This window comes from Lathamus discolor, chromosome 3 (assembly GCF_037157495.1).
Source record: "Lathamus discolor isolate bLatDis1 chromosome 3, bLatDis1.hap1, whole genome shotgun sequence".
NCBI lineage: Eukaryota > Metazoa > Chordata > Aves > Psittaciformes > Psittacidae > Lathamus > Lathamus discolor.
The window spans coordinates 137,903,784-137,926,452 of record NC_088886.1 but is presented as its reverse complement, the minus strand read 5'-3'; the positions used below and the strand labels follow the sequence as shown (position 1 = coordinate 137,926,452).

Genomic DNA, 22,669 nt, shown 5'->3' with positions numbered 1-22,669 from the left:
ATGGCTGTCTTATCTTTCATTTACCATTGACACTGTCATGCGAGTCTTCTCCCTTGCAGACTCACAGATGCCATCAGAGCCCTCCAGAAGAGTGACCTTGCAGCAATACTCAACCGCACACTATTACCAGGTAGTTCCCAAACCAAAGGTTATGGCAGTTTTGAGTGGCGAAGACTGGAAACTGCTTATCTCAAGTCTCTGCAGGGAAAGCACAAAGACACTTGAAGATCACATTGTAGAACTCTTCTGAAACCTGAAAGGTAATCAGTCTGGTTACAGACCCAGAGAAACTAGGCAGAGATTTAGCTTCCACCATCAGGAGCCCCCTGATCAACTAGCAGAGCCTCTTTGCTATGCTTGGACAAAAAATTAAAAGAAAGGGAAGTCCAGACATTTCACACTCTGCGCAGTCTCTTGAAAGATGAAAGCAAAGAGGGGATTTTTTTGTTTAAGTACTTGCTTGGAAGTTCAGGGGAGAAATAAAAAAAGCCCTCTTAGCTTTCCTTCTGTATTTAGGCAGAGGCTTTCTCAGTATTTCCAGTGTTGCGAAATAGAAGACAGAAGAAAGCAAATCTACTTTGACACAGAAGTGCCAACCAGAAAAAAGCCACAAAAGCTTGTATAAAAACATGCATGTCCCTAAAAACAGATGCACCTATCAAAGCATTGTTTAAAGCTTGCCCAAGTTGAGAGTCTAACTGAACTCTCTGTACTTGCTGTTAAGAACAATTTTAATCAAAGTAATAACCAGGATTCAACCCAAGAAAGAAATAATGAACTTGGCTTTAACTGGCTTGCGAGAAACCCAATTTGCAAATGCTACCCTCAGCCAGCTATTGAATATACAAGTTGATAGAGCCCAGAAGGCACTGTGATGAGTGACTTAAGTGGAGGCACCCTACACCCACTAACATTCCTGCTGAATGAATGTGAAATCTGCAAGAATTGCTTTTATTTATCTTACTAAAAGCGTTTCTTGGAAGGGCTGGAAAAATTTATTTCAGATGGATTTTTCAGCTGAGAACAAAGTTGTATTTATTGTAATTATGCACTCTCCAGTGTGGCCTGCCTTGCTGAGAAAGAACATTAAATTCAGCTGCGCGCAAACTCACGGAAGTGACCTTTTGAATGAAAATGCTGCGGCAAGAGAATTGCAGAGCATTCTCACTAAATAATAACCTACTGTCTATGACTTGCAGATCAGTGCTCAGACCACTGATTTCAGCTGCTACTTACACAGGCACAAGTCCACATGAGGTCAGTCAGCTGAGAATAAATTGTGTTTGCTATGAACTACAATATGGAGAACTGTACTTAGGAAACTCCATAGTCTCCAGTCCAATATGGTTTTATGAGCTTTTATTAACCAGCGTGGAGCAGCATAACCTTGCAAGGTATCTCTTCTGCAGGACACCCACAGTCTCATTTAAGTAAGAGGATCAAAGGACTTACTGACACAAACTGGACAAGCTCTCACTTTAAGTGATAAATGAACACCCACTGCCCATGCAGAAAGGCATGCGGATTATCTGAAACTCTTCTGCTGTACAGAAAGCCCAAGCACTTGAGCATAGAGGCAGGTTAGCACTAAAGAATCAGGAAGTCAAACTAGAGGGTTCATTTAATCACCTAAATGAAAGGTGCAGTGTAAAATAGCAAGAGATGCAAGACACATGCTTGTTTGGAAACAGAGGATGTCTTTTTAGCGTGCAAATATAAAATGTCCTCTTTACATACATAAGATTATCTCACTCTTTGAAGAAAGGCTGGGTATCAAAAAGCATCCCATCCTATAAAGAAACTTAGGACAGATGTCTGAGCCTTCCCAGGAGCTGGGCTGCTGGGTAGTCAAATTCCCCTGCTGCCAAAGAAAGCCAGGCAAGGTTGTGTGTTGACATCCACATATCAGAGCAACTGGAAGCCACGCACTCTGCCTGCCCACCCCAGCACCATCCCGCACGGACAGAACATGTTGACAGCCTGCTCTGGGCTCCCTCTCCCCCTTCACTCTCCAAGGCACACACAGCAGGGTCTTATGGTTCATGGCCATCTGCAGATTTTGGTATGTAGTTCAAAAGTCTAGAAACGATACTGCCTTGTTTTCTATGCATCTGAGGGTTTTTCAAGCCAAAATGCAGCTACCAAAATAGTTTATGCTGCCAGTTTGGGCTCTGTACTACCTTTTCAGATTCTGTGTTTGCATTTCCGCAAGCTCACTCTCATCTCGCAGCTCTGCTCACTGAACCTGCTGGTTTAGTCCTAAATCTGCATCTCTGTGTGCTGTTGCCTCCAAGGGGGAATATGATACAAGTTCAACTACAAAACCAATTAACTGAGAGTTGCAAAGAAAGAAAAGGTTTCACTTGGACTTCTTGTTTTCTATGCAGGAGACACAGCACATGTGATTTGTGAGGTGCACAAAAGCTTGATCCTTGTGTGTTTTCACATGTTGATTATTTACTGCAATGCTTTCCATCCATACAGAAGAACAGTCCCCACTCAAGGACAGAAGAAGAACAATCAAACTGTATCTCAACAATTAGGTAAAATTTGACCATAGTACTTGAGGGCATTGAAAACCTTTGGACCGAAACCTTGCAGAAGAAAACCAGTTTCTTGGTTAACAATAATTTAGACCCAAAGATTCTCATCCAGACCTCCAGCTGAAGAGGGGAATTACACAGTATTTATATACCTAGTACCACACAATGTCCCAGTATTTTGATACAAAAAAAAATGACAGTTCATAGCACATTCACCATTTTAATGTCCCCATTTTAGATTAGAAATGTGACATTACTTTCTTAATATCATGTGGTAAGCCAGGACCAGAACCGAAGAGTTCTTGCAAAAAACTACTCATGTGTCAGAGGAAGGATTCAGGAGCACACTGTGGCTTTTAAAAATCATTACTCTTTATAATACCTATAAATTCACCCTCAAAAAAACCCCAACAAACCAGCCACAAAAAAAAAACAAAAACCCCAACAACTAAACCCAAAAAATTTCATTTGAAAACTGTTTTTTCCCCATCATTTACCTTTGCACTAATCCTTCAGGTTAAATTATCAAGACCCTTCACCCTCAAGAGCCCTCACCACTGCAGAATATGCAAGATGCCTCCTATCAGGAGAGGGAAAAAACCAACAAACACAGAAGCAGTGTAAGACCTGTAAATGAACAAGTTAATGGGTTGAACCAGATAAGAGTGGTATTTTTAAAGCCTGTTTCTTTAAAGAGATTAGTTAAAAGCATAAACAAATTTTACCTTGCACCCTGTCCTGAAGGAAAGCAAAGTGCTTCAGAAGTGCTGGCAGGCAGTGCCTGTGTGAGAGAAGAGCTTTCACAAAAAGGATAAACAAAATCTAAGGTCATCCATTTGAAAGTCTGTCCCTACCTGTAAAAAGCCACTAGAACTTAAGGTTTTCAGATTTTTAAAATTAACTTCTTCTGTATTAACAGTGTGGTGTCGGCTACATCAACAGCAGCAGCTCAGGTAGCCTTCACATTTACACTTATGCAAGCCACACACTTTCATGGACACAGATTCACCCTCCATTTGCTTAGTTCAGGAAGATCAAGGTGCAAGTGGCACAGCACCCAGCCAGGCCACTGTGAACATCTTGTCTAGTGCCATTTTCTTCCCCTGCAAATCTCTAGATTCTTAAGCCAAAGCCAACTTGTTCACTGTTTCCATACACAAATTTAGTCCTGTTTTATTAAGACACACTGAATATATTTAATCTCTTGGTCAAACTTCTATATCTTTTGAGAGCAGGATCATAGCAGGAAGAGTTTTGGTTCCATGCTGCTAGATAATATGACACAGACAAGAAACAATCAGTGCCACTCTTCCTGTTCCCCAAAGTTTATCTGTTTGGTTAGAGGTTGTGAAAAAAGGTTTGTCTGGGCTTCATCCATGCAAAGAACTAAGCAAGCCCTTATACTTCCTATCAGCCTGAAGTTACATGCCAGCGAAGGTTAAACAAGGCAATATACTTCCTATCAGCCTGAAGTTACATGCCAGCAAAGGTGTCTGGTCCCTTAATCTAAAGTTTTCCTGGCACAACGCTTCTCAATAAATACACAGCATGCTGAAAATAAAGGAGGACTGCTGCTTCAGCTAGGCCATCTAGAGAAAGCAGACTACAGGTTTCAGAATTGAAAACAATACTATGAAGAGCACGATCACTCCGGACTTCCTCAGTCCTTCGTCTTTCAACGCCAGGCTGATCCTCAGACTCCAGTCAAGGGATGTGCCTAAGGGCACAAAATGGGTCAGAGGAGAAGGAAACTCCTGACTCTTGCTTCCACATCCCAAAGGCACTCTGGTGGTTTAGCATTAATACTCTGGAAGCACAGAGGTACAAGGACAGAGTGGAAAAGCAAGAAACTCAGTAAAACAATAAGCCACAAACAGAAGAACAATATTTAATAATCAAGTATGTGAGATGCAAACATTTCTAATGAGAGGGGTAGCAAAAAGGAACAAAACAATGAGACAAAGAGAAAACAATACAGCTAGGAAAAGGAGAGGAAGATAAACAAAGAGTTCTTATTTTTGACACTGCAATTTAAGACAGGCTTTGTCAGAGTCCAAGTGCTAAGCATCAGCAAATGGGGACAATCAGCAATGACATATGTCTGCAAGCCTGTTTTATCTAAGCTTCAGATCACAGGATACTGGAGAGCCAAATGCAAACTGTGAAGTTTGCTGCTTCTAAAAAGACAGAAGTCAAAATGACAAGGTAATGTGAAGACAATGCAATACACATGCAACCCTCCTCCTCCTCCTCTTCAACATTCACTATTTGAAAAGCAGCCTGCAAAGGAGAAAGGAAAGAAGGAATTTATTACACAGGAGACCCAGACATGAGTCATGACCTTGCATTCAGGTAGCTGCATTAAATGCTTTCCTAGCACAGAGAAGACGTCTTTCAGATAGGGTCTGAAGAAAAGTCTTTCCTCCCACCAAGGCAGGGACACTTTTGGTAATATTCCCAAAGCAATTACAACTGATACACAGGATGAGATTAAGTCAGCCCAGTATCATGGCCTTGAAGACGTACTGCCTTCTTAAAAGGTTTTGTCCAGTCTTTCCAACACCCCTGTAAAATAACCACCACATCCTCCGGTCTTTCCCCTCCCTCTTGGCCCAGACTGACCCCAGCCACTGTTTAACCCTTTCATTCCACATCAGTCACTTCTAATTCATGTTTAGCTCAGCCAGAAAGCTCAAAAAGGTGCTTTTGCAGCAGGTTGCGAATTCTGTGGGACTAATTTTCTGCCCACTACCAGTTGGACAGATGTCACAGGGCATATTTTATGCAACAGAATGGCCTGATCTTCTGCTGGAGGCGTAAGACATCCTGCTCCCATGCCTTCCTGTTGGCCACTATCCACTACCTGGGATTTAAATAGGATCCCACATAGAGGTTTTTAAAAAGCCATGCAACTACTGATACAGTATTAACAAATAAAAATCTTGTTACAAAGAGTCAGGAATACAGAGCTTGGCAAGGGCGGGTACTTCTGCATATTTTACACTCTTTCTGTATCAGGCTTCTGGTATGACTGTCACAATTACACCGTTGTTTGACTGACAGCATTATCCCAGACTGTCTTGGTTGCGAGCTCCAGTTCCATATTAAGTAAAAAGAAGTCTCTTGTGGACAAGAGTCCTTGACCTGCTGGTCACATCTGTGTGCTAGGACATGAGAGAAAAGAGTGAATCAGTTCTGCTCACTAAAAAGCCTCAGCATAGTCTGCTGGCATGCCATTAATGCCTGACTTTCCTCCCTGTTTCCAACAGGCAACACATCTTTTACACAAGAGAAGCTCAAGACAGCTGGTGAGATTCCTGGCAAAACACACGCTTCATAACTGTTTCTATAGCTTATCAGCCTTTTCCTCTTCAATTTGCTGTTCAGCCAGCAGGAGACAAAAAAGAAAAATAAGAATAGTTCTGTAACCAGCAGAGCTACGTAAAGCTGAACTCCCATTAATTTGTTCCACAAGGCTGATTGACTTTGCAGGCTAGTAAACTGTGAGCTCCAATTGAAGCTTTTCCGGAAGCTAGGGCACATATCAAGTCAGTCAATCACAGACTCACAAATTTTGCAGCGCTTAGTAAGCTCACAACTGTAGCTTCTCGCTCAGTGATGCGTCTGGTTTTTGCTGTTGTTGGGGTTTTTTGGTTGGTTGGTTTGTTTCTATTTGTTTTGGGGTTTTTTTAGGTCTCTGGGCCTGTTTTCAGGAATTCTGTTAAAATCTCATGCATCTTAGAGGTCTCTCCCTATCAAATCTGGCTCCAGGACTTTCAGCAAATCAGTATCTTAACAAGCTCCTTCAGCCTCAAGTAGAGCCAAGACAGGGTTAGGTTTTGCTTTGATCATGATCCCTCACAGATCTCAAAAATACCCACAAAACCAACTAAAAATTCCCAACCGCAAACCTCCAAACTAAAAAACCAAAAAACCCTAAAAACCATGGACTTCTACTCTTGAGTTGCCTCTGAAATGCCCATCACTGCTTTGCTCACACCAGAACCAGAGATAAAATAAAAACACATCACCACTAAAGTAATAAATTTACACTTCATAGTAATGCAGAAGATGAAAGAGGAAAGAAGGAAGAATACTGCTAGCACAGCTTTCCTTTCTTGAGGCAATTCCTCTTCTCTGCTAGTCCTAAGGACTGCAGTCAGCATCCTGAGGTCTTGAACTGCCATGAGAAAAGGAAAGGTTTCTGGTTTTCATTCTTCCCTAAACCCAGTACTCTACAGCTTGGCAGTACTGGTAACTGCTCGCCATACCCACCTACACCTCTGTAAGTCATTATCAGCAAGAGGCCAGCAGCTTTTTAAATGGCAAAAGCTCTGTCCCCTGATGCACTGGAGATTTCTTCCATGTTCAAGCGGTGACTGCTAGCAAACTGCCAGTGCACTGTCAGTGGCTGGATTTGCTGATGCTGATGCAGAAGTGCTTGTGAAAAAGGAAGAGCCAGGCAACTGCATCTAAATTTCCTATACCACCCAGCTCTCATACTCTTTGGACTGAGCACAGACAATACCAGTTGAATGGATACTGACCAGTGGAGGAGGCCTGCAAACCAGCAGCACTACAAGCTGCCTCCACACAAATAAAGTCTCTCCTTTCTGTCTGTTCACGGCACAGAATGCCAGGGAGCACTGGCCACACTGGCATTAAGTGGTTTGGTCTGCTGGATCACGCCTGGACATGTTCCTGTGTAACCTGCTCTAGGTGGCCCTGCCTTGGCAGTGGGGGTGGACTAGACAATCTCCAGAGGTCCCTTATGTGATCAACTCACTTGGCACCCAGCAAGTCCCCTCATGCAAAGTGCTCCATTACAGATTCACAAGCCATTGCAGAGACTGTAGCAGTCATCTAAAAGTAATACTGGGGGCAGTGATTCCACTGATAATCACATCATTAGAGGTGAATGAAGCTCCTCCTTATCCAAGCAGATAAACATCAGGTCTCTGCAGCACCTTGAGCCTTCCTCTGCAGTCAAACAGTACCTGCGAAATCATGGAAAAAGCATCATTTGTGACTGCCACGCCAACACGCTTCCTGTCACAGGCGAAGTACGGGCATGCAATTCCTGCTTGGCAGCGTTCTCTCTCCAGCCAGCTGTTATTTCAGGCCTGTTTGTTATGTGCACTGTTCACAGGCTGAGCCACGTAGGCAATCGACTGTCAAGCTCTGCTGCCACAGCACCCAGATGCTGGCATCTCAAAACCTGTCTTCTTACCTGTGGGGTTTTTAATCGCACAAGATAGCAGGGGGAAGGAGGGACCTGGCTTCCCCATCAGCATCTCTCCATGAAGTCATCCAGGAGTGCATTCCAACACTCTATGCTTACATTCTTCTGATTTGGAAGAACAGACCAATACCTCATGCAACCAGGTTCCCCCAAAATGTGCAATGAGCATCTCTGCCCTGCCATGACTTCTGAGACTGCCACCAGCCCTGCCTCAGAGACTGCTTTTGAAATGCCTCTTGACATGCCAAGTGCTTTCCCCCATATTGCAAAAACAGCAGCACAACCCTGGCAGGAGCAGCTTGCCTGGTCACTTTGGATTCACAAACCCCTCAAAGCAAATGCAAGACAAATGCACAGCCATAAAATCACCAGTTAAATACATTAATAAGCTGTGAAGATTCCTATGCAGCTAACCAGAAAGGGCAAATTCTTACCCTGCAAAACAGGACAGCTCAAATTAGAGGAACACCCCCAAACCCATTACCAAATATGCACATTGTCAGGAAACAACAAAAGGCCATGTGTAGCTCAATGTTACTAAAAGTGCAGGACATGCCTGACAAGGAGATGCTTGTATAGTCACAACCATGACCAAAGGGCACAGCGCAGACAACACTGGATGGAGAAGTAGGCCAGAAGATCACTATCCCATTTCTAGCTTTTTGCCCCAAGTTAATGTCTGTTCAATCCTGCCAGTCCTCTCAATATGACTTGAAGGGAAAAAAAAGGCTAAAAGAAAAGGTGGGTGCTTTGCATTTTCTAAATATACTGCCCGTTACCTCAGAGGATGTCCACGTGTTTCCACATTACAAAGAAGCACAAACTTCTACCTATATTAATGCCTTTCTAATACTGCAGAAAGAAAGGTGGTGAACTTCAATGTAACACTGCGTTAACACAAGCTGACAGAGCTATAGAGAAGAGCACCCACCCTCTTTTGCCAGGAGAAAAGTAACTGCTGAAGAAGCTTGGGAGAGCAGCACTTCTAGGAATCAAAGCAGGTTTATCAAAGAGGGGTTTATGGGTGTTTTAGCCATTGAAATGTGGCCAAACACGGCACGCATCCATCCCTTTGTCTCATTAAAGGGGCCAATGGTGTTATCACTACTTTGGGCAGCATCCCTGGTGCCCAACAGCACTGTACCCAGCAGAACCACTGCTGGGGGACAGTCAGCATTGGATGTTGCCCCTGGCTGGATAAGGCTGACCTGGCCTGACCCTGCCTGGCTCCTGAGGCTTGGAGGATGGAAAAATCCCTGACTATATTGCAACAACTCTGGCAGATGAAACTTTCCAAGTCCCCTTGCAGCATAGCACAACAAAAGCTGCTGGAGTTTATTCTTAAGATAGTGGTTTTTGTTAATTAATATTTGGAAGGTGGCAAGGAAATTCTCAGAAAGGCAATGACATGTCCCAGTCACAGAGTTGCTTTGACTGTCCTGAAGGAAACTGTTCCCAGGCTGCACTGGACACTTTCCGACCAGGCTTTCCATCTGCTGCACAGCTGTAGAGATGGAAGGAGAAATTCTCACAGCATTGTGTGTAACTGTAAGGGCAACTCACAACCAAAAGCATTTTAATCAGCAGGAAAGCGTGCTATACAGATGAGGCACCGGAGCTCTCGGTGCTATCATCACCACAGTACAAGCAGTGCTTAATCCAATGTGCACAGTTATTTAGAGGTCCCTGTTCTGAGCAAGTACAGGACGTACTTTGATCTCTGCTGCCTCCTGCCAAAACTGTGGAAATTAGCAAGCCAAAAACGAAGTCACAGACAAGATATCATGGCAAACAAAATATATCATACAGTTATATGAGCAGCTGTCTTCCTGAAGGACCCCAATGAATTTCAGGAGACACAGAAGTGTAGTTGCAACTAATTACCTTTAATTAAAAAAGTTGTCTTAAATTTACTGATGAGATGAGCCTCTCTTACTCGAGGATAACTGGAATTTTGCTGTTCAATTCACAAACTACATGAAGTGATGCTCTGCAAGGGCCCAAACGCAGCCAAACTCTTGGATGAAACCTGGTGCAATAAGAGTTGTGGTCACAGCTAGAGGACAGCCCTGGACAGAAACTCTGTGTTACACAGGTGTTAGCCACAGAGACAGTCCACTGAGTTCTTTCTTAAAGCAAAGATCTATCATCTTTGTCACATACGATGAATCATCCCTCAAGTCACAGTACTCCAATCAAACTCTTTAATTTGAGATTAAATTGGTCTTTATAAAAGCATGCTTCTGACAGATTTTGGCTCAAAACCACCTTATTAGAGACAGAAAGATGTTGCAGACTTGTCACATTGTTAGCATTCACTTAAATATCTTGTTTTTAAGAAAAACAACAGTTGAGAAAACTATGTGATAATTAAGCTGCAGGCGTGGGAAGCAGACATACTTAAGGCAGTCAAATAACCTTTATTCTGCCCTGCAGATAAACTACAACAGAAAAGCGATTAATCTTCAAAGTTTTTCATTTCAAATCTGATCAAGCTGATTTTAAAATAAATCCGTTTCTTATTTCCTCATTTCTTTCTCCCTCAAACCAAGAGGAGAACACACAGCTAAGGTGTGCGGTTCAGCTGGAACTGAACATGGCCAATGCCTTCTTCCTGTGACATTTATCCTGATTGTATTACATAATTGCAGTATTTCTGCCCATCATCTACTGATAAATGTTTTTATTCCTGTTAATAGAGTTTTGTGCTCTGATTACAAGTGAAACTGCAATGAATACTCATGGAGACAGCTGAACCACTTGGACTCAGTATGGTGATGACCTAATTATCTTCATTGTCCTCCATCCACCATCCCGAACAAGTGTCAGTTAAAAGGAGAGTCTCTGAAAATCCTAGGCAGGCTGGACTTACTTTAACCTGGAAAATCAGACCCTCCTGCAGGGTACAATGTGTTCTCAGGAATGTTTGCTCTGTGCAGCTAGCAGTACAGCTCCACCTCCTGAATTATCTAGAGGACACATTTCCTGCAGCACCTCCCAGCCTTAGACCACCAGGTCTGTGGGGTAGTTTATACAGGCAAAAAGGTGTACACCCTGAATAGTAAGCTCTTCCCAACAGCAGCAGCAAGCAGGCCATGGCAAATGTCTGCAAGGTAGATAGAAGTAGGCAGCAGTCCCTAGAGGCAGCAAGGGCAGCAACCATTTGGAGAGGACAAGAGGCAAACGCTGTCAGGGTTTCAGCTAGAAACACAGGAAGCCTTGGTGAGATCTTCCAAGTCCAGCACTACCCCACTGCAGCTCCTCTCTACCAGCCCATCAGCTCTGAAGAAATCGCACTCCAAGGCAACACCAGGAGAGATAAAGTTTTGTTACATGCTCATTTTCCAGATCCTACATTACCACTGTCATTTTCGAGTGGGTAGCTGTCAATCTCTAGTATGCAGCAAGATAATACCAGACTTTTGACAGACAGAGTCTACATTTAAGATCTAAAATAAACTGCGAGAGTTTTATATAGAAAAACTATGAAAAGAAAATGAGTAAAAGATGTATCTGTATCTAAGAGCTTTAAGGAAAACGTAGGATGCCAAAGCTCTTCTCCCCCACTCTCATGTATTGTACCACACACAAGACGTGTTATTTTAGGATTATTTCTGGTGCACTGACTGGAGAGGATACCCACAAGTCACGTATGCAACTATTCCACAGGCAACCTAGCTGTATGATTGCTTCCACACCCTCTTTTTTCCTTTCCTCCTTTCTACTTCTTATTCTTTTATTCTACCAGCGCCTTCACTAATGCAGAAGGCGTACAAAGCAGGGAGCGTCCTTCACTGTCTTCAAAGCAGGTATGGTATTTTTATGAGCATGTATAGGGTTCAACACTTTCACAGCTTCTGTCCAGATAATCCTACCACCTGACCACTGCTTGCAGCTGGAATGCCGCAACGACCAGAGAGCAAAACAGACCTGAGATGTGCTTCTATATGTTTAGTTTATGTACCTCAGCTTGCAGATGATACAGAGCAAGCACTAAGACTTCCATCTGGTAAAAGCAGCTGAGACAGCGTGGAAAACACACGATTCAACACAATCCTCCACATGGTTCCCTAGAGCAGCAATACCCAGCCTTAGCCTCAGCACAACCAAAAGAGATTTGGGATGGCACTACCAATACGGGATTACACAGCTTTTAAAGTAGATCTAATGCTCTTAGCATCCTGAAAAGATGACAGTAATACAAAAGGGAAATAACATCTGTAGTCTTAGGCAAACTCCTCAGCAAACTTCAGCAGAAGCATTGGGAAATATTTCAATAGAAGCCTTCCAGAAAAGGCACTCCCCATCTGCACCCTTGTGACATTAAGCACCATGCAACCTACAGCTTCTGTGACCTGCAGTCACAGAGCAGCATCTCGCTGGCTCAGACCTTCAACAAATGCAACCTACCACTTGTACCTTATAAGTAATATACCATATCAAACCATAAGTCATCCTGTTTTGTATATGTTCTACTCAGGGTGAAAGAGGCATCTTTACTCCATAAATAATAAGATCCAGGTAATGCACAGGTTGCTTGGCCTAGTACACGCCTCTCCGAGTGACGCTAAGCATACATATCGAGGTGGGAGAGGTCTACATGCACCTACACTGGGGAACCCAAGAACATCACTGGTAATCTGAATGGTACACACTGCAGCATAGACAGGAAACAAGAGTAAAGAGATGAAGAAGAGAGAATCAACTTTATTAAAACCCTTTCTAGGCATGAAGAAGGTAGTAAGCAGGTGGTCAGAGCCTACAAAGATAAGGCCTTGCCCCCCTCATCCCAGCTGACACACACTCCCTTTTCCTTCCCCCTGTGCCGAGGCTTGCGCCAAACCTCCCCACCATAGCTCCTGCCATGGGCAAACTAGCTCACCTAGCCTGTGCAGCGTCACACAAGTCCCATTTCCCTACTGACCTTCTGGCTAGCTGCCCCAGAGCCATCCTTCAGCTCACCCCAAACCTCCTCCAGCCCCATTCCCTCACAGCGCACCTCTTCCCTGTCACCACCCCAGGAAGACACACACAGCCCCCACGCACCTGCCAGCTCAAGTCTTTACCCTCACCATGGCCATCTTCACCACCATCTCCAGTCAACCACCACCAAGCACATTTCTTCATCACCCTGCAAGCCATCCTGCCATACAAAGCACCTCAAAGAGGCACTGCCACCTGCACCTAGATCCTCTACAAACCCTCTCCATCCCCTCAACACAGAAGCACCCCCAGACTCTAGTCTCTGCATCTCCTCCAGCTTCCCTTCACCTAAAGAGCTCCCCAAACCTCAGGCGGGGCCCCAAAAGCCTCTTCCACGAGCCCCAAGAGCCCAGGCACCCCACTCCTGCTCCTGCCCCTGCCAGCCCAGCCTGACCCCCTACCCCAAAGGCCACGTCCCTCACCACGGAGGGTACAGACCCCTGCACCGCCCCTCAGGCGTTCAGGCCCGTTACAGCCTGTATCCCTCAGCCTCACAGACATAACCCCTTAGCACGGCGCGAGCCCAGACCCCCCCCCCAGGCAGCCCCCCTAGGGCAGCCCCTACCTGGGCAGGCTCCACGCTGGCAGGCAGCCCCTCGGGCAGGGCCTGGAACAGCAACAAGGCCATGGCGGCGCGGAGCCTCCTCGCCATCCCCCCCACCCCCCGCTCCCCGCCTCCCCAGCCCGACTGCGGCCCGGGACGGGAGCCGAGGGGGCACCCCGCGCCCCGGCCCGCCCCACCCGGCCGCCTATTGGGTGGGCGGTACGCTTCTTGGCTTGCTACTGGCTCAGCGCGCTGTCGCTTATGGGCAGAACCGGGAGGGGCGGGGCCTGCGCACCGGGAGCGGCCATCTTGAGTGTGGCGCACCGGGGAGGGAGCCTGGGGTGGGGGCGCGCTGCCATATTGTGAGTGGCGGAACTGCCTGGAGGCCGAGTGGGGGGCTGCCCCTTGGCCCTGCACCCTCAGTGCAGGCACCTCCAGGGACAGATCTGGGCACTGCAAAAAGGGGGTTTACAAGCCTGCTACAGCGCCTTGACACCCCAATGGCAGCCAGACACTCATCCTCCATTCACCTGGCCACACCTGGCTACCATGATCCCCACTCAGCCTCCTCTCTAGTGCACCCATAGAACCCCAGACCCAAGCGGCCCATCTGGATCTGGGAGTTTGACATGGAGAGGGTGCTGAAATGATAGCAGCAGCATGGGGCTGGACTGGACGTGCCTGGCAGGCAACCATGAGTTGGTGTCAGCCTCGTCCAGAGACAGCAGCAGCATGGAGAAGTGTCCCACCGTAGCCAAGTCCCACCATGTCCCCACACTGCAGTCCCTTGCCCAGGCTTGCATGCCTGGGAGAAGAGGGGACACGGGCATTTGGGGTTAATTCACAGCTCAGGGGAGATAGCCCGTGTTTCTGGGGCAGGGGCAGGGGCAGGGGCAGGGGCAGAGGCTTTCTACACCGCCGCTCCCTGCACATCAGGCTGCCCCCACAGGGATCAGAGGGATGAGGTTTATCAGATGCTCAGATAACACATTAAGAAAAGCCCAAATAAGAGTAATGGCCTTAGCAGCTTATCTCCCACCCTGGCATGCTCCAGTCAGGGCAGTGCTTGGGGCACACCTAACCCCGCTGGTTCAGCTCGCCTGCCTGTGCTGGCATGGGCCGTCGGGTGTTAACCCATTGCATGTGCACCCTGCTGATCCCCTCTCCATAGGCAGCCAGTTCACCAGCCTCCACCAGCCTTTGGGCGAGGACCAGCCAGCCAAGCCTGCCTGCTGTGGCTGATGATGCTCCAGAGGAGCCCCCCAGCCTCCCAAGGCTCTGCTGCAGCCCAATGTCTTCGGTCTGGTTATCATTTGAAGGGAGGTTATAAACATGACATTTCAGCCACGAACAGTTATTAAAGAAGCTTTATTCCTGTTCACCACAATTAGAGGCACAGCTGGGAGAAGGCATGAACTCAATGGGAGCACAGAACCAGCCCAGATCAGGTGTGACTCATCGCTGGAGAGCAATTAACACTTGCAGCTCTTCCCAAACAGGGATGAGTCTGGCTCTGACTCTTGGCAATGAGGTTTCCTTCATATTGCAGCAATGGGAGATGGAGGCAGGCTGGCAGAGTCACCCTTGGGAGCACAGGGACTTGGTGGCTACAGCGTGGCTGTGGCCCCTCTGCTCCCTAAGGAGACCAAGGCGTGCTGGGGAGTTGCTGTGGTTTTAGGGAGTGCAGGAAGGCACTGGCTGCAGCAACCATCTCCTGCCACCAGGACAACATGAGCTGTTGAGATGACTTGAATCCTCAGGGGAGACGGGAGCTACAACCTGAAAACCTACAAACCCTGCTAGCTAAGCTGTCAGTGGCATAACTCCACATCGATCTGAAGAGGGAATCCACTGCCATAAGCTCGGGGGTGGGGGAGGTCTGGTTTGAGGATGGCTTGAATATCCTCCAAGCCCAGAGCAACCCACTTCCTCTGTCCAAAGCAACGCGCTGCACCATGCCCTGCTCCCCAGGGCAGGGGACGAGCTGGTGTGAGATGGCAGTAGTTCTTCAGAGGATCGCTCTGCTCCATTGCCCCTCTGGTATGGCTGGGGACAGCAATAACGCTAAGGCTTTCCCACTGTGGTCCCAGGCTGCTGCCCTGGCATCACTGGCTGCAGAGCCCTGTCGGGACTCGCTGCAAATGCAGGAAGGGTCAACAGCAAGAGCATGGCTGTGATGCGCAGGGAGGGGCAGTTTTAGAGCATCACTGTGCTCCCTAGCATGTGAGAGGCACCTTGGACCCAAATACAGCCCAGACTGCTGCAGGTGCCTTTCTGAAAGTGCTCAACGCAGTTTTGGGTGTACAGTAAGAGCAGCTTGAGTTAAGGAGAGCAGAGATGTCTTCTTCTGGCTTCTTCCCACTTGCAACAGGAGTGACATCTGTTACATTTCATGTGCTTATCTATTATTTTAATTGTGCATTAACAAGAGATCTAATAATGCCCAGGGAATGGATACACAAGTTTTAACACGTTTTCCTACTTTCTGCTGACCTATTAATTATTTCAGAGCTCTTATACAACTTTCTAGCTGTAACTACATGTGGTTGCAGACATTATCCTCTGCCTGTTGCAGCTTGGGCAGAAGCAAACCTGTTGTAGATACAGCTTGGCCTTTCAAAAAGTACAGTTTGGGTTTGGCTGCTCTGTTTGTAGGAGTGGAGTGCTTAATGCCATAAAGCCCTTTTGCTGAAGACCCTGTGTCTGCACATGGGAATCTGACAGGTATCCCTGGCTAAAGGGATGAGCATGGGGCTCTCCAGCAGCCTCATCAGGCAGCTGGTTAGAAACATGCTTATCCCACCAAGGGATGCTCACCAGCAAGAAGAGAGCCTGGATACAGCTGGTTGAGGGCAGGGACTTTAGCCCAGGACTAGGACTAAACTCTGGGTCTCCTTCTTCTGAAACAGGCTGCAGCAAACTTAAGCTGCCATTCTCTGGGGTGGGAGAGGCCTTGTGGCAGACCCAAGTTAGCATCACTGCAAACACTGCCTAGCCAAGGAGACAAACAGCACCCATGGGTGTAGGGTCAGCCAGTGTCACCCCTTGATACCCCCAGTGGGATGAGTCACCATGAGCACAGAACTATTATCTCCCTTTGTCGCTTGCCTCAGGACTATCTGCAACCCCAAGAACCTCTCTGGGGAGGCTGCATGGGATGCCCAAGGGTTTCAGGGCTCATGTCAGCCCTTGCAGAGCCTCATGGCTCTTCCTCCTTCTCCTGGCCCCTGTGCCCTCAGCCTGGTGGCTGGTCAGTCACAGAGCCTGCACCCTTCCCTTTCAAGGCAGGCATGAGACCCATGTACCAGCCCTGCCCAGGGAACCAGCCAGAAGCAGAGCCCACAGCTGCTTTTGAAATTTAATTATTCAACCCTCCCCTCCGCCATTTTCAGTGCTGCCACTCAGAGTCTGGGTCAATGCCTTGCCAGCTTTGTAACTCTTGTGTCTGCTTGCCTGCCCCTGCCCAAGGTGGGCCAGAGTCAACTGTCCCCCAAAGCTGCAGATCCTTGGTCCTACTGTAGAGACAGTGAGATGTGGAACAAGGGGGATGGCTGGCTCTTGTGCCCAGAGGAATGGGTAGATTGCAAAAACTAGAGCTTAAAAAACGAGTAACTATTTCTCTCCTGGATTGTGGCAACGCAAAGTGAATAAAACCTGAACCTGAGAATAAGGAAGGCATGGTCCAAGCATTGGTCCCTCGACTTCAGGATGCTCCCTGTGCAGAGGGGAGAGGTCCCTCTTGGTAAAAGGCCACTGTGGTGGTGTAAGGCAGCAGTGTGGTTTGGTTCCTGGTGCAATGGCAGGCCACCTGCTTTTGGAGGTAAGACTGCACTCTGAGCCCCAGGGGAGAGCCTGATGCCCCACAGGAGCCATGAGGCTCACACAGACACAAGGCTGGGGTAGCCGAAGGCACTGGAAGTGCAGCCATCACCCAGAGGAACATGGGGAGGCAAGCACATGGCTAGCAGCAATGGGGGGAGGCTCAGGACAAGTCAGAGTGCTGCAAGCTGGGCACACAGAGCCAGATCCTGCCCCTCTGCAGGGAGGAGGCACCAGGGTGCTGGGCTGGGGCAGGGGGGTCAGATCTGGCTGGACCGTGCCTCTGAGCACTGCTCATGAAATGTGGGGCTGGTGGTTGCAGGAGGCTACCAGGAGGGGTGCGATGGCTCCTGAGGTAGTCTCCATTCACAGACCCTTGTTAAAGTAGACATATGGCACTTTGTCCCCATGCTTGGTCACGATGCTGTCACGCAGCTCCAGCTCAAGGTTGGACAATGCAAGGGAGCTGTGGGGAGAAGGGATAGACACTTAGACCTGTCATCCTCCTCCATGGCCATTAGGCAGGTCACCCTCCCTCCCCAGTGATATGCAAGGTCCCCTGCAGTCCCTGGGATCTTGCAGGCTCACATCAAGACCCACCACCCATTCCTGGCACCCACCACTCCCAGTGCTGGGGGGCAGAGAGCTGCCCATGGGCCTGGTGGGTCCCAATGTTCCCAGCACAGAGCTTGCAAAGCAGAGGAGGCACATGCTCTCCTGCTGCCCAGGACTCCAGTGTATACATTCAGGTGCATGCAGGGGGGCATTGTGCTACTCCTGGGATGGGCAGAGAAGACTTAAGGGAGGAGGAAGGTTCCCAAGGTCCCGTGCAGGAGGAGGAAGCAGTGGGACAGGTACCATCTCTGAGGGAACAGGGCGCAGGCTGCTGGCACCATGAACAGGAGGCTGTGGGACAGAGAAGAGGTGAGTGTTAGTTTTGGAGACTGCAGGCCATTTGCCCCCTGGCCACAGGAATCTCAGCCCAAGAGGTGCTGACTTCAAATAACCGGGGAAACCCGAGGCTGAAAGGCAAGCAGCTTTGCAATCCCTTGCTGGGAAAGAGGTCTTTTCTCAAGCATCCCTTGGAGCTGTGCTCCAGGCACCCACAGGCATTCGAGCAGTGAGATACTTACAAGCCCCCACTGAGAAGCACCTGCAGAGGCCCATGGAGAACTCGGATTCGCTGCAAGAGAAGAGCTGCGATTGAGTTCCCAGCTTTGCCATGAGCCCTGCTTACAGGGTAGTACTGGTGACTTGAACAGGGGGCAAAGCAAGGCAGGGTCTACAGCCCCCCATTTCATCCCCAGCATCTCAGTGGCACCACAGGACCCACTGGCAAACCATAGCAGGAGAAACACGGGCTCACCTGCATGAAGGGGTATTTCTCCAGTCGCTCCATGATGATGGGTAAGATAACTAGGTGCAGAGAGAAAAGGTCAGGGCACCCCTGAAAGCCAGCCCCAAAGGGCTGCCCCAGCAGGATCATCCTGCATGCCATGGCAGCAGCTAGTTGTGCTGGGAACCACTGGGTGCTCATCGCAGGGACCTGGCACAGGACCCCCACCCCTTTATCCATCCACCCCCCAGGCAGCATGCTCCTCATGCTCCCATCCTTTCTGCCAGGCTTCTGGCATGGCAAGGATCTTGCTGAGAGCAAGAGAGGGTGAAGTGGTTGGTCCCAGGGGAGTCCCAGGTCCAGCCCCCCACTTCCCCTGCTCTGCACTCACTCATGCCTGGTGCTGCCATGGTGATCCTGGAGACCACAACCTGTGTGATGCCCTTCACTGCTGCCCTCTGCAAGCAAAAACAGCAGCTGAGCCCCTGCCACGCCATACCCCAACCTGGACCCTCATCCCCAGACTCACCCTGGAGTGGCCAAGCTCATTGTTGTCCTGGTCTGTCACCGTGACCCCATTGATGATCTCCCTGGAGGGGACAAGCAGCAGTGAGTGGGAACTGGGATCAATGCGTAAGTGTAAGGACACAGCAGTGGGGTGAGGGGGTCCCAAGGGGGTCCCAGCCCTGGTCCCAGTGTGTGGGGCTCCACCAGCCCAGAGCACCACAGTCCCCAGCCCAGACGATGCTGCCATCTTCAGGGCATGGCTGCAAATTTGGTCTGGCCATTCAGGGGACAGACACCAGCCTGGGACGCACAGCCCAGCCAGGGGACAGTCCCCCCACAGCACCCTAGCTTCCCACACTGTCACCTGTGGGGGACACCAAGTAGCAGACACAGATCTCCACATGAGCCCCATCTAGGGGGTCCCAGTGCATGGACATTCTGGACTGGGGCTTTCCCACAACCACATGCATAAGACCTTTGGGTCTGAGAGATATTCCAGGCCAGACCCCAGAACAGTTATCCTCAGCCCAAAATCCCGCTCCTGCTCCAGGCACAGGCTGAGACACCCCATCCGGCACCTTCACCAGAGACCTGGCACCATGAATGTGCAAGACCCCAGCACGGCTTCTATCCTTTCGCCTTCAGAAGGAGCTGGGTCCCTCAAACGCCCCAGCCGCGCGTGGCACTTACTGTTGCCGCATCATGGGGATATTAACACAGTTGGCAGCAGCCACGGCCACGAAGGGGACCCAACGGGCCAGCAAGGCGGGTGCTCGCTGTGGGAGACAGGCTGGTGTCAGTGCAGGAGGGCAGGATGCAGCCAGCTCCCCTACCCATCCCAGCATACCTTGGTGTAGAGGTTGAGTCCCACAGCGGTGGCCAGGGCTGTACCAGTGGCTGTCACATAAGCCACCCCAATTTGCCTGGACAGTGATTTCCAAAGAAGGGAGAGAACAAAAACACCAACTCTGACTCCTGTTCCTTTGGTGCCCAAGACCGGGCACAGGAGGTCTTTATGGAGCATAAAGGGGGTCCCAACACAGAAGGTGCCCATCCTGAGTAGGGGCACACTTACTTCAGTGAGATGGGGCAGGCAGCATTGCGGTTGGTGTAGTTGACGAAGGCGTTGAAGGACTGGTTCACCCACTGCCAGAAAACCACAGCAGGCACTGTCCTGCAGAGGGAAGGGACCAGGACAGCACCTGAGGGCTGTCAGGGATACCTGACCTGGCAGGAGGGCAGCCAAGATACCTTCAATACCCTTGTCATGATGTCTCCCAAAGGAAACTGAGGCACTGCAGCAAAGCCACGAGCCACTGGCAGAGCTGGGAAATGATCCCAGGAGTCCTGTCTGCCACAGGGCTTTGGGGAGCAAAGGAGGGGCCCAGCCCTGTGGGGTGCTCAGCCAGGGCCGGCAGCCATCCTGCTGAGCTCAGATAAGCCTTTGTCAAAGGCAGCAGCACGGAGGGGGCATATGGGGACAGAGGCAACTCTGGGGGTGACGATGATGCCTGGGTTCCTCCTGGTGTTTCAGAGACTCTGAGGAGGAGACATGGGGAGATGTGGGGCTGAGCAAGCTTTGGGGTGCAGGAGGGTGGAGGTCGGCTGGGAAGAGGGTGACTGATCAGCACTGGGAGAACTCCCATCCAGGCTGGATCACACCAGCAACTGCCAAACCAGTCAATCAAACAGGGGTGGGATGGGATGGGGATTCACTGGGGAAGGCAGTGGCTGTCCCACACAGCCTCCTTGCTGGGGACAGGATTGCTCACCCCCAGAGCAGCCATTTCAGAAGGGAAACACAGGGAGCTGTTTGTATGGGCTGGGGCCACTGGAGCAGCCTGGCCTGGGGGTACATTTGGTCCTCATTTTTGAGGGCTGTTATGATCCATGGAGCGAGAGCAGCAGCCATGCAGGGCTTGGCCACGTTAATCATTACAGGGGCTCCAGGAAGAGCTGAGCTGAGGTGAAGTGAGGCTATTCCCAGCCATGCTGGGAGTCAGGAGGACTCATGATGCTTCCACCACAGGCTGTGCAAAAGGGACAGGGCACAGGGACGCAGGTCTTGGACACAGGCCACAGGCAGGCACAGCAGCCATGGGCATGGCTCGAGCACTAGCCAGCCCCAGAGGAGGCCATGCCTAGACTATCGGGGACCTCTCGAGGGGCTGTGGGCTGTCAGGGATGTCCCCTGCCCGGCATCCCCAGGAGCTCACCGGTAGAACTGGAGCATGCAGCCAGTGAGAGCCATGCCCCCTGGCACCTGGAAGGACATCCTGCCAACAAGGTTCATCTTCTCACCGCTGTCAGGGTGGAAGGCTGAGTCGTACAGCTTCTTGGCGTACAGCAGCTGCTCCAGGCTGCTTCCTGGTGGCACCAGCCCGGTCCTGCAAGCCCAGAGACCATGGGGGAAGAACTAAGCAGCACCTTGCATTACTGGGGCACAGAGCCCCAGGGCACCAAACATGAAAGGCAGTGAAACATCTTCCATGAGGGAAGCTTGCCCCAGCTTGAGACTCCCCAGAGAAGGCTGGGAAACTCCCCCAAAAGCACCTCTAATGGATATTATGTCACAGTACATGCACTGGGGAATGACTGTTTCCTTCCCTGTGTGGCCCTGCGGGGTGGTCAGGTATGGCCATGGGGATGGTACCTGCCCTGCCGTACCGCTGCTCCTCACCTGCAGGCTTCCACCAGAGTCTTGGCCCGGTCCAGCTCCTTCTCCGGCACCAGCACGGTCCGTGGGTCGGTGATGTTGAGGAAGTGCTTCAGGCGCCCCATGAAGGTGCTCTGGTCCCAGCGCGGGGCGTCGATGTTGAAGTCATGGGGGACGGTGGCCATCTTGGTGTGGATCTGGGCAGGGGGAGAAGGCCGCTCAGGAGGATCCTGCCTGCCCACTGAGTGCGGGCCTGCCACGGCCACAGGAGTGGTTAACTGGGCAAGAGCTATGGCAGGTTTATATTTAACGGAAGAGTTGGACTTTCAGCAGCCCTGATCCCAGGAACCTCCTGCATCCTGCTGCAATAAGACTGCTCTTTCGCATCCCAGCCTGCCTGCGTGGGGTCACCTCCTTGAGCTCCCAAACACTGTCTGCACCCATTGTGGCACTGCACCCTCCTGTGACTGCACTGCACAGCCCCACCAACATCCCCTGGGGCACCATACTGCACCCTCCTGTGGCGCTGTCACTGCATTACACTGCATGTTCTCCAACACAGCGCACTTCTGCAACACTGTTGTGCTCTCCTACATACCACTGCACTGCATCACACTGCACTACACATGGTCTGTAGTGCTGCACAGTGCCCTCACAAAACTACAGCGGTTGGCCTGGCCCACGGCATGGCAGTACACTGCATTGCATTACACTACATGGTACTGCATGGCAATACACTACATTAGATTGTACTACATGACATTACATGGCACTGCATGGCAGTACACACTGCATAGCATAGCATAGCATAGCATAGCACTGCATTGCATTGCATTGCATTGCATTGCATTGCACTGCACTGCACTACACTGCACACCCGCGTCCCACGTGGCCCTACCTGCAGACCCCTCACGCGCCGTCTCCTGCCCACGTGGCACGCACCTGCCCCCCGGGACCCCGCCGCGTGGCCGTCCTCAGCCAATCACAGAGCCCAGAGGGGGCGCCCCCACCACCCCTCCGGCAGGGTTGCCCCTTGCGC

General features: G+C 49.9%; 2 protein-coding genes across 7 annotated transcripts in view; both read right to left on the bottom strand.

Moving 5' to 3' along the window:
• The window catches only part of WBP1L (WW domain binding protein 1 like), a 60,241-nt gene extending 46,789 nt beyond the window's left edge, over window positions 1–13,452 (bottom strand). The window contains exon 1 of one of the 3 annotated variants that reach the window (XM_065672149.1): window positions 13,334–13,452. In XM_065672149.1, coding sequence (XP_065528221.1) covers window positions 13,334–13,420 — 87 coding nt within the window. In that variant the 5' untranslated portion in view covers window positions 13,421–13,452. Of the gene's footprint in view, window positions 1–7,329; window positions 7,423–7,447; window positions 7,510–13,333 lie in introns of those variants that run through there. The other 2 variants (XM_065672155.1, XM_065672151.1) reach the window with 2 other exon arrangements.
• A 1,209-nt stretch (window positions 13,453–14,661) lies between these two features.
• On the bottom strand, window positions 14,662–22,656 carry SFXN2 (sideroflexin 2). Of its 4 annotated transcripts, none has more exons than XM_065672147.1 (12): window positions 22,573–22,656; window positions 21,655–21,827; window positions 21,191–21,361; window positions 20,050–20,148; window positions 19,822–19,897; window positions 19,665–19,750; window positions 18,997–19,057; window positions 18,859–18,925; window positions 18,498–18,547; window positions 18,265–18,314; window positions 17,990–18,037; window positions 14,662–17,597 (listed from the first exon to the last, which is right to left on the bottom strand). In XM_065672147.1, the coding sequence occupies exons 2-12, from the start codon at window positions 21,813–21,815 to the stop codon at window positions 17,498–17,500; spliced, it is 969 nt and encodes a 322-aa protein (XP_065528219.1). In that variant the 5' UTR covers window positions 21,816–21,827; window positions 22,573–22,656; the 3' UTR covers window positions 14,662–17,497. The 4 variants fall into 4 exon arrangements, with proteins under 4 accessions (XP_065528219.1, XP_065528218.1, XP_065528216.1 ...); XM_065672146.1 differs by having other exon boundaries at window positions 22,529–22,612; XM_065672144.1 differs by lacking the exon at window positions 22,573–22,656 and adding an exon at window positions 21,980–22,213.
• Window positions 22,657–22,669: the final 13 nt, after the last annotated feature.